The sequence below is a fragment of the Silurus aristotelis genome, assembly GCF_946808225.1.
Source record: "Silurus aristotelis genome assembly, chromosome: 3".
In the NCBI taxonomy this organism is placed as follows: Eukaryota; Metazoa; Chordata; class Actinopteri; order Siluriformes; family Siluridae; genus Silurus; species Silurus aristotelis.
The window spans coordinates 7,842,598-7,855,022 of NC_139576.1; the positions used below are offsets into that span (position 1 = coordinate 7,842,598).

General features: G+C 39.5%; 1 protein-coding gene across 2 annotated transcripts in view; it reads right to left on the minus strand.

Moving 5' to 3' along the window:
• pde1a (phosphodiesterase 1A, calmodulin-dependent) overlaps positions 1 to 12,425 on the minus strand; it is a 92,191-nt gene that overhangs the window by 6,095 nt on the left and 73,671 nt on the right. For both annotated transcript variants that reach the window (XM_083537020.1, XM_083537021.1), the window contains 5 exons: positions 5,285 to 5,401; positions 2,928 to 3,068; positions 2,706 to 2,806; positions 719 to 844; positions 382 to 483 (listed from right to left, as the gene is read on the minus strand). In XM_083537020.1, the coding sequence (XP_083393146.1) occupies positions 382 to 483; positions 719 to 844; positions 2,706 to 2,806; positions 2,928 to 3,068; positions 5,285 to 5,401 (587 nt within the window). The remainder of the gene's footprint in view (positions 1 to 381; positions 484 to 718; positions 845 to 2,705; positions 2,807 to 2,927; positions 3,069 to 5,284; positions 5,402 to 12,425) is intronic.

Genomic DNA, 12,425 nt, shown 5'->3' on the forward strand with positions numbered 1-12,425 from the left:
TTCACTGCACATCATACTGCGTGTGGGTTCTTTTAACACAACTTTTAGTTTGTGTGTGTGTGTGTGTGTGTGTGTGTGTGTGTGTGTGTGTGTGTGTGTCTGAGAAGGTAATGGGGTGAATGACAACACAGTGTAATTCTTTCTTCACACATCCCAGTGTTATTAGGAAGCTGAGGTCAGAGCTAATCAAAGCGCAGGGTCAGGCAGTATACAGCCCCCCCAGGAGCACAGACGGTTAAGGGCCTTGCTTAAGGGCCACAAGAGGGGCAGCTTGGCGATACTGGACTTGAACTTCCGACCTTCTAATTAAGTAATCCAGTAGGTCTTAACCCCTTAGCTAGTGTGTGTTAGTGTGTAATGTATGCATGTGTGCTGTCTTACCCCTCTGGCTGCTGCAGTGAGTTCCTCATTGTTTTAATCTGCTGAAAATGGCAGGACATATCTGTACTCATGACCATCTCGACCACCAGCGTGCGCAACTCTCTGCATACACATCAACACAGGAGAGAGTAGTTACGCAATCACATCAACACACACACACACACACACACACACACACACACACACACACACTTACCCACGCACATACACAACTCTCTCAGCAGGAGATTTCTCTGAACAGACCTTTCATGCTGACAGGAACTTAGCGTTGAGTGCTAGCTGAACACACACAAACACACACACACACACACACGTGCTACTTGGGATTTGCCCTCACCTCCAGTCATCTTTCGACAGGTTGATAAGGATATTCATCTCATCCTCCTGCATGAGTCTGTATGCAGCACTCACATGATGGTTCTCTAGGACCGAGCGGTCGTTATAGAGGATAGCCACTTCTGACCTACATACACAAACACACACACATACACATATATAACAATCTTCTTTTTTCGGCTGCTCCTATTAGAGGTCACCACAGCGGATCATCCATCTCCATACCCCCCTGTCCTCTACATCTGCCTTTTTCAAACCAACTACCTGCATGTCTTCCCTCACCACATCCATAAATCTTTGGTCTTCTTCTTTTCCTCTTTCCTGGTGGCTCCATCCTCAGCATTCTCCCACCGATATACCCCATGTCCCTCCTCTGCACATGTCCAAACCATCTCAATCTCACCTCCCTCACCTTGTCTTCAAAACGTCCTACATGCGCTGTCCTTCTAATAAACTCTTTTCTAATCCTGTGCATCGTCATAACTCTCTAACACACTCTCCATTACTTGCACTGTTGACCCCAGGTACCTGAACTTCTCCACATTCACCACCTCTTCACCACCTCTTCTCCCTGCAACCGCACCACTCCACTGCCCTCCCTCTCATTCACACACATGTACTCTTCCCCTTCTCTCCAGCACATACATCCACTTCTCCAGGCTCTTCTCAACCTGCTCCCTACTCTCACCACCAATCACAATATCATCCGCAAACATCATAGTCCACAGAGACTTCTGTCTGACCTCGTCCTCTAACTCTTTATTACTTTGCAGGGTAGAATTACAACTCACAAATTATATATTCATATAACTGGCAATAAATAATTGAGGGGCAATTCCGATTCATACAGTACAATCTCTGTACTTCACGCTTATAATAAAAAACAGAGAGAATACACACTCCTCTTTTAATTTTCCTGAATACAGCACATCCTAACAGCTCCTGATAGCTTTTCCTGAACTCTTATAGATTTTGTTTGGGCAAATCAGAGCGATACGGAGATGAGACGAAAAGCATGGAAAGGTTAAAGAGAAATTTCAACATCTGAAAGATAAAAACAAAAGCAAATCCTGCATTCTGACTTAAATCGTCCCCCCATATCCACCCTTAAATCGTCCCCCCTCTTACATCTTTCATTCATCCGTGATGGAAAACTGAAGTTATATACAATATTATGTGCAAAAAAAAAAAACACATCAACATAAAAGCAAATATCGTTGTTTTGCTTTTTTTTCCGAACGCTTAGGAGGACAGAAGGAGATGACGAATTAAAGCATAATGGCTGTCTGTTGGCAAACGTGTCGGGTCTTTGAGGTTTATGAGTCGGCGCGAGACGAAGGTCGTCTGGCAGAAAAACGCAACAAAACAGCAACTATATCAGAAAGAACGTTCACTCGAGACTCTGACGCATTCAGAGAGATGTTCAGAAGTGATGCCATCACACCTCCCCTTAAACATCATTTTATGTTTGTTAATTAGTGTGTTTAATACTGTAAACCTTATTTCTAACTAGTTTGGGGATTTAAGAAACAAGTTTTGAATAAACAAAACAAAAATGATAATAGGAACATTACAGCCATAATAAATCATAGTACTTTGGATTCATATAAAGGCACATACTTTTGTACGTTTACTTAAGAAAAGGTTTTTAAAGGAGCACTTTTACTTTTACTGGAGTCAAATTTTAACAAGTGTATCTCTACTTTAACTCAAGCACATGATTTGTCCATTACTGGTATTTGTGAAAGTCCAAGGAGGTTTCTGAAATGTTTAAACCAGCCCATTTGACACCAAAATTAAACCACCTTTGGGAGTCTTACTCAAGAATCCAATTTGGTGACACTGGAATTGGAACTTGAACCTTCACCACTAAGCCGCCATTTTCTAAGAGCACTATGAGACAATATACTGGAAATCTTGAAAATGTAATTGAATTGAATTTATGGAATAAAATCAACCAGTGAAATGAGACAAAAAGGCACACGAACCTGGTCTGGATGTGGAAGTTGTTGGTTGTCCCAGTGTGTTCAAAGTCGTGAATAGCAGCAGCAAACACCATGGCTAATATTTCCAGTTCGGTGAGCCAGTGCTTGGACACATCATAGCACAAAAAAAGTCATTGCAATTGGTATAAAGTTTAAAAAATGACTGTTTACTTATCATGATAATCTTGGACTAGGTCTAGAAGCAGACCTTTGTCAGACGCTCACCATAATACCAGTGTGGAGCATCAGATAGTGTGCGGTTTGGGTAACATCAGCAGCGTGGGTCAGGTTGTGGTAAGGATTTTTGTGCTTGCTGTAGCCAACCTCTAAAGCCTCCACAAATGCCACCAGAGAAGACACAGGTATCTGCATAGGGCAGAAGCAGAACAGAGCAAAAAACTATTGAATAGGATCTTTTTGGATGCAGTAGAATTTAATTTTCTTTTCACTTGGACTAGAACACCCAAACCTGTTCCATCATGACAATGTGCACAAAGCCAGATCCATCAAGATATGTTTTACATGGTTGAGTTGCCAGCTATAGAACTCCAACCTCAATCGTAATTGAATACACCACAGGCCTTCAGGCTTAGAACACCCTTGGTGGCTCAATGATCACAATTCTCCACAGCTACACTCCAAAATCTAGTAAAACATCTTCCCAGAAGAGTTGAGGTTATTATAACAGCCAATGGAGACTAAATGTGGAATATGATGTTCAGAAAAAAACATCCTAATCTTTTAGTCAGGTGTCCATGAACTTTTGTGTATATTGTGTCTTACTATTATTATTCCAGGTTAATCAATGCAATGGTGAAACTGTAATGAATAGACATTCAGTGCCACCGAGATGAGGACGGGTTCCCTCTTATGAGTCTAATTTCTATCAAGGTTTCTTTCTCATTGCATCTCAGGGAGTTTTTTCCTTGCCACAGTCGCCTCTGGCTCACTCTTTATGGATAAACTTACAATTATAAGAAACAAACTTATAGGCACTAAACCTACATATTCTTTTATACAACTTAAGAATCTTTGTTACTTGTTCAGCCGAGAAAGTGTCTATTTTTAAGAGTGCTATAGAAATAAAAATAAATTGAACTGAATTTAATTTGAGAACAAGTCAGTTGTACTTGTGTACTTTTTTATACTTTGCACTGACTCCTAGCAACTCTTATTTAACTGCATAACTCATTGTTATTCCCACAACTCGCTCAAAATATTGGTCTTTCACCTTCATAAAATATAACCATGTAACCGTCCGGAGAGATGCACAATGTGATTAGTAAGTCATGTTCAAATATGGAAAAAACCATAACGCTGACATTAATGGTTCTGTATTTGGCAATTGGGAAATGGAAACTATGAAAACTACTGCATGTCCTACAGTACACGTTCCCTGAATTTCTCTCGGTGCAGTGCTGACAAAGATGGATTACACTTTTGAATACAGTATTCGAGGACCTCAGACATGTTCGTCTACACACAATAGATGTACATAAGGTTCAACTGTGTATTTTAGTTGGATAGATGAGAACAACACTTGTGGTCAGAGGGATAACAGTGTAATTTTCTAAATCCTCCTGCTCTCAGTGATCATCTACCTCATCCTTTATGTCTTAACAAAGCCAGGTAAAGTTTTTGTTAAGATTTTCCTGCCAATTCTCTTGATAATTTAATCACCTAAAGAACAAATTCACACCCACCCACCAATCAGTCAACTCTCACTCGATTACATGACAATTAACTCATCTTGATTGATCTTCAGCAACCACTTTCTTCTGGTCGAGGCTATATTTATTGAGCTTGTTGCATAAAATTGTAAGAATAACATCTTGGGAACAACACTAGTGCTTCAGAAATTCAGCAAGATACAATAGATACAATTCAGATGTCATGAAAAGGACTTTAATAAGGCAGCTTTGACTAAAAGTGGAGTAAAGACTGGGCTTTTACATGCATGAAAGCAAAATAACTATGAACTCTATATCACAGCCTTCTATAAAATTAAATAGTAAGTATAAAAAACAATAACAATATTTTATTTGTAAAGCAATGTACTGCAAGTTATTTTATAAGAACCCATAATAAGTTATGGACAATACACCATGTGGGCATTTGTAGACATCTGATCAAAGGTGTTCAATAGGGTTTGTGGTCAGAGCAGGTCACTGAAAGTTCTTCCACTTAAACCCATGTAAAGCCATATCTTCATGAAGCTAGCTTTTGTACACAGATACACTGTCATGATTGAACAACTTTGAGTCTCTTAGTTCAAGTAAAGAATCCCCTATGGCTGGAAAAGTTAGGTGTCCTAATTCTTGGTCTATATAGTGTATTTTTAAAAGGCATACAAAAATGTGGATGAGCATGCAGGAGGGATTGAAAAAAGGAAACCCAAAAGTGCGCAGTAAGACTGTGTGCATGTACCGTGTGTGTAGGTGTCGTCTCTGCAGAGCCAAAACCTAAACTTGGATTTCCCAGCATGAGTGGGTCCATGTGAAACAGCTATTTTTGTTGTTAGGTGGCATGCATGTGTGTATATATATGTATGTGTGTGTTTGTGTGATAAGAATCTCACAAACCCTGAAGCGGTTGATCAGGTCGTATCTGGTAAGCAGCTCATAAACCAGGAACTTCAGCGCGTGTTCGCTGCTTGCCTCGTGAAGCGTGAAGACATCAAATGACCATTTATCAACGTCCTGCGAACACACAGTGTGATATATACAGTATGATACCAACATTTTGTACATTTTAGTATTCAACATTTTGCGTCATTGAAACAAATTATTTAAAAGAACTATGTGCAGCTAGAAGTATTTCCTAAGGATTGAAGTAACTTAAGAACTTTTAGGATGAATTTGTACTGCAATTAATTACAGTCTTCTACAATGGCTCAGGACCACAGTTTGCATAACAGTTCTGCATTTAAGTACCTAACACTGAACAGTAAACCTCAACAATAATGGAACTGTAATGAATGGACAATTGGTGCAACTCAAATGAGGTTGGGTTTCCACTTGAGTCTGGTTCCTCTCAATGTTTTTTCCTCATGCCAACTCAGGGAGTTTTTCCTTGCTACTCAAAATGATAACAAACAAACTTATAGGCACTAAACTTATACATTCTCTTTATCTTCATAAAGCTGCTTTGAGACATTGTCCATTGTTAAAAGCACTATTCCAAAAAAACTGAATTGAAATATAAACAGAAACTTAAAGCAGAATATTTACCGATCAGACCAATCTGAGTCTGCTAGATGTGCATGGCCCCTGTCTGAGACTCCCAGCTGTTATTCCACTTAAATTGAATTGCATTTAGAAGCATGAATGGTGAAAATCATGATTGTTCAATGCACCAAACTACCCAGTTATCAGCTTTCTGGTTGGTGAGAGTGAAGATTATTTATAAAAAAAAAACACTTTGCATCAAAAGAGTAAAAAATCGAAAGGTGGATATTAACATATTAAAGTTAACATGTAGCTTGCATGTTTTATCTAATCATAAACAGTGATTGATTAACACTTTAGATGCACTCATTTCCAGAATATGCAGCATTTTCAAAAAGTATTTAGACCCCTTTATTGTTTGTTTTAGATTCATGCAAAAATGCCTCCAATTACATTTTTGCCCACATGAGTCTATTCTCCACACTTCATACTAACAAAGACCAGACATTTTACATTTATTTTGAAAAAGAATAAGGCTGAAATATCATACTGATTTAAGTATTCAAACCCTTTACAATTGACATCTCCTGTTCTTCAGATCAATCCCATTTCTGTGGATAATTTGAGATGTTTCTAATATTTGATTGGAATCTGTAGCTGGGGCAAATTCAATTGATTGGACATGATTTGGAAAAGCACACACCTGTCTAAATAAACTATATTAATTTAGCTGAAAATCTGTATCAGAGCAAAAACACAGAGGTCTAAGGAACCGAGTGCATAGCTGAGATAGGGGGTTGAGTGAAGGCACATATCTGGGTTAGCTGGAAAAAAAACTACAAATACATTTCTGCTGCATTGAAGAATCTGCACTGCTGCATCTATAGTTCTTAAGTGAAAAAGTTAGAAAAAACAAAACTCTTCTTAGAGCTGGACTTCTGACCAAATAGTGGAGCAATCAGTGGAGAAGGGCTTTCTTACCAAGAATCTAATGTTCACTCTGGGTGAACTCCAGAGATCATGTGTAAAGATAGGAGAAGCTTGCAGAAGGTCAACCATCACCATGGCACTCTACAGATCTGGGCTTTATGATAAAGTGACCAAACTAAAGCCTCTTCTCACTGCAAGACTCATGAACATACAGTACATTTTGGGGTTTTGGCTTTGCCTTTAAGAGCAACTGATGTGGAAAAAAAATAAAATGTCATTATTAGAGAAAAATGTGGACATTATGTATGCTTAGATAAGCAATGAATAACACATGACGGGCCCTGCTTTTATATGATCATAATAATACACCCCGGGGAAGTGTGATACGGCCTGGCATGAAGTGTATTATTTTAGTACAACAGCACGATCTGAAGTGTGAAGTGTGTCTAATGCAACAGCAATTTTCCAACACCAGCATCACTCTCTCTCTCTTTCTCTCTACTAAACAAATCTCACCACATCAACAAATATATTTTATATTTTACCCAACAAATAAATCATTATGTCTTAGATTATGTAGAGCAGCTGCTGTACATCTCTGTGTGTATGATCTGTTACCATAGAAACATTACACAAATAAGTCAAGTCAGGTCAAGTTTATTTCTATAGCGCTTTTCACAACAGACATTGTCTCAAAGCAGTTTTACAGAATTTAACAGTTAAGATGAACGATGTGTATTTATCCCTGATGAGCAGCCATGGCGACTGTGGCAAGAAAAAACTCCCTTAGATGTTATAAGGGAAAAACCTTGAGAGAAACCAGACTCAAAATGGGAACCCATCCTCATTTGGGTGACATCAAGAGTGATAAATAAGGAAATAAAGAAATTAGGGGAAAAAAAATGAAATAAAGAAATTCGGAAAAACTCCCTGAGACGATACTAGGTAACCCCTTGTAAGGAACCAGACTCAAAAGGAATACCATCCTAGTCTGGGTGACTGAATATCCATTTATTATGGGTTCATCGTTGTTAAAGTTATCAGTTGTTAACTGCTGGACTATTCGTGTCAAATGTAATCATATGACATTTTAGCAGAACTGTTCATATTAATTACAATCTCAAGCCATATTCATGGGTCTTAAGTGGAACCATCCACAATAGTCGCATGTAACTTTAGGCTGTTCATGTGGACCCATTCTCAGCAGCAGCAAGTGGTTTCCAATGGTTTGCAAATCCCATTCAAAAGCAGGTTATCAGGATGGATCAGGCAGGTCTGGAGAGCACAATGGACATAATCACTGGTGTATATAGATGCTTATTATAAATGTATAATATATGTTCTTTAACTACACCAACCAGATATTATGACATTATAACCCTATTACCAGTGAAGGAAATATCCCTGATTATCTCTTCATCATTTCACCTGTTAGTGGGTGGGATATATTAGGCAGCAAGTAAACATTTTGTCCTCAAAGTTGACGTGTTAGAAGCAGGAAAAATGGGCAAGCGTAGGGATTTGAGGGAGTTTGACGAGGGCCAAATTGTGATGTCTAGACGACTGGGTCAGAGCATCTCCAAAACTGCAGCTCTTGTGGGATGTTCCTGGTCTGCAGTGATCAGTATCTATCAAAAGTGTTCCAAGGAAGAAACAGTGGTGAATCGGCGACAGGGTCATGGGGAGCGAAAGCTGATGCATGTGGTCCAATCCAACAGACAAGCTCCTGTAGCTCAAATTGCTGAAGAAGTTAATGCTGTTTGCTCGACAGGTCAGAACTGTTTTGGCAGCAAAAGGGGGACCATCACAATATTAGGCAGGTGGTCATAATGTTTTTCCTAATGGGTGGCCATAAGGTCATGCCTGGTCAGTGTATACTCAAGCCATTCTGTTTAATAAAGATAAAACACATCTTCTGACTAATCAGTTACATTAATTTTTCATTTCAGGCATTTCAGTTCTCCCTGACAGCCATTTTTGTTTTGTGTATGGAAGGACCTGATTTTAGATGCATCATTCATTTTAAATAGATTTTGTTTATGTGGAAATAGAATTTTATGTTCATGTACTTAGAATGAATGAACAGAACATTAGACTACAGCAAAATGTAAATACCATGAAGAGTCTGAATATTTGATTTTGATTGGCTGAAAGGTCTGCATTCAATCTGCTGTTATGGTTGTGCAAATGACCATGGTATAAGCATGGTAATCAACATTTAGGTGCTCTGTGTTGAGTGTTTTTTTATTTTTTTGCCTGTGCATCGTGCATCAGGATTGTGTAATGCACACCTTGCTGTAGATGATTTTTTACATAAACTGCTTATGTGTCCAAAAATAAATTCCAGTTTCCAATACAACGTTTCCTGTACTATGTAATAAAGACAAAGTGTACCCATAGCAGCAATTACAAATGAATTTGGACTGTATTTAATACAACAGTCTGTTACAATGACTTAGGACTGCAATTTGCATGACAGTTCCACATTTAGGACCCAACACTGAACAGCGCATATCGACATTGATAAAGCAATCATGAAAGGACATTCTGTGCCACTCAGATGGGACGGGTTCCCTTTTTGAGCCTGGTTCCTGCCAAGGTTTCTTCCTCATATTATTTCAGGGAGTTTTTCTTCTCCAAAATCACCATTGGATTATTCATTAGGGATAAACTTATAAGGGGTAAATCTTTAGGCACATATAAATTCAAATATTATAACATATTTGTCTCTGTAAAGCTGCTTTTGGCCAATTTTCATTGTTAAAGGTGATATACAAATTAAACTGAAGTGAATTGAAATTACATTTACATTTAATTTCTCGCCCAAAACATTCTTGTTACGAAATTAATTACTTTAAAATAGACAGAAAGAAATGACAGGCTTTAGTAACATGTTTCAGATAAGGCCAACAACTAAAAAGTGAGATAAAGCATGCCATAACCATAGCAACAAATGTATAACCAGATACCATTAATCCGTGTGTACGTGTGTGTGTGTGTGTAGAAATTTAGCTCAATAAAATGACAGTACATTTCCTTACTCAAAAGCAAAAAACTAATAAAGCCTTTATTTTCCTAACACAGGCCATGGTGTAAATGGGATAACAGCTGAAACATCCTGATAACAGAACATAATGAACTCAGCATCTCGTTATGGGGCCCTTCCCCCCTGCCGAGAATGTTTTATTATCTCTTACATAACACCGAGCCATTTTTTACTACGTGCCCCTCAACTGATTCATTGCACTTTTAGCACACTCTTTCCTTTACTACCTTTAAAGGACATTTTTTTCGCCATTTCCGATTCATCCAACACCTCATTATTTAGCTCCTTCAATAAACCGTGTATTTAAAAACCAGAGCCAACTGTGAAGAGAAGATTCACATCACAGGCTATTCATTTTGTTTCTTTAAACTAAACATGTGCAATACTTTAGGATTCAAAATGAATTTAAATCCCAGGGTATAGTTACAGAAGACTTTTCAATCGCCACTTTTTATTAAAAACACCTACTTTGTGTGCCGCAATAGAAGAATAAGGAACTTCTACAGGACCACCACTGGGTACAGTTTAATCAAGTTGTGGATAGCAGTGTATGATGCTTGCTTTAGTTTGCTGGGTTTTTCGAACACTGGAGAATAATTTTTTTTTTATAAAAGACTGCAAAATACAGAACACTGTACAGTCTGACCGTCCTACAAAAACAATCACTGACTAAAGACTGTCAGGGATTAAAAAAAAAAAATACAGAAATAATGTCCTATGTAGAAAGTACTTCCATAAAGCAATAATATCCATAATACCCCATGCCTGCAAAGCTTTTGCATAGAATTATTATAATTTCTGTTGGATAATTACAAGCAAACAAAAGAAAATTACCCCCACACAACACAATGATAAAAAGTTATGTTTGCCCAAAGATTCATTCCCAAAACCTGTACATGTATGGCATTTTCTAGACACCCTTATCCAGAACGACTTACAACTGAGCAGTTGAGCACTTTGCTAACTGGCCCAGCATTAACAAGCTGGTGGTGTCAAGATGTGGACTGATGAGCTTCTGTTTAGAAGTCCAAAATCCTTACCGCTAATCTCCCACTTCCCACATTCTAAACCTAAAACAATCATGGTGGTAACTTTGGTATGTAGCTAATGAAAATATAAGGGAAAGCAGCATGATCCTTACTGTCGCATGTCACTTTTTAACTTTGTATTAATATGTGCTTAGCATTTTATTTGAAACAATCTGTAATGCAATTATGGAACCTAGCTTAATGGTGGTTAACATCTGTAAGTTACTTATGTAACCCTAGTTCCCTGAGGGAACAAGACGCTGTGTCGAAACGCTTTGGGAACGCGCCCGAGTGTTCAGGCTCTGAAATAATCAGTAAAAAATTGGACGTTTACCATCACCAGAGGGGTGATGTCACGACCAGGAAGTATAATACACACTGCAGGGACGCCGGCAGTGTGACTTAGAGACGCAGCGTCTCGTTCCCTCAGGGAAGTAGGGTTACATACGTAACCTAGAGACGTAGCCTTTCAGAAACTTGAGCTGCATCAAAACGCTTTGGGAACGAATGTCCAATCACACCAGACTGACTAGTCCCTGACTAGTGTGTATAAGCACAGCTAGGTCGAAGAACAGAGGGACCAGGAGTGGCACTGCGGTCCAGGTTGTAGAACCGGACAAAGGTCATCGGGGTGGAACAGCCATTGCAAATGTCTTAGAGGGGAACTCCAGAGGACCAAGCCTTTGAAGCAGCCTATGGACCTATGGACCTAGGTGTCCAGTCTGCGTACCAGGCACAGCCGGTTCGATTTCTCCTGGTCTGGGGCCTAAAACAGAGGAGGATAGAATGCCTGTAACCTTACAGGTCGTGGAACAACCGAGGATATAGTTGAGGATGCGAATGCCCTGAAGTCTCAGGAAGACCGGAGCCTCATTGACACATTTTTTTAAAGTGCGGGGTAAGAGGGCAAGGCCAAACGAAGGAAAACAATACTGGTAAGCCTCAGCCCCGAAGCGAACCCCAGGAACTTCCTGTAAGAAGTAAGGATAGATACATGAAAGTATGCATCCTTAAGATCTAACGTGACAAACCAGTCTTCAGATCTGATTTGAGATACGACCTGCTTGAGGGTCAGCATCCTGAACCTAAGTCTCACAAGTGAGCAGTTCAGCTGATGTAGATCCAAAATAGGACGCAACCCACCGTCCTTTTTGGGAACTATGAAGTACCTGTTGTAGAACCCGGACGCTTGTTCTGATGGCGGGACCACCTTAATGGCCTCCTTCCTCAGGAGAATGTTTACTTCTCGTTCCATGACCAAAGCCTGCTCGGTTCCCACCAGAGTGAAAAGAACCCTGTAGAAACGGGCGGATGAGATTCAAAATGTATCAAATAGCCTCGCTCTACACTGGAGAGGACCCACTGATACAACTCTGGCAGAGCTTTTCAGGCTGCCAGGAAGTCTTTTAGAGTATCAGTCTGTCGAGACTGACCTCTGGTGTGCCTAGAGCCAGGGCAGTGCCATGAAGCGACTCTAGGAGCCTCAAAGGAGGCTAAAACGTCCTTTGTGAGTCCTCAGATCTGTCACTTCACGAGGCTTCGCAACAGAGCA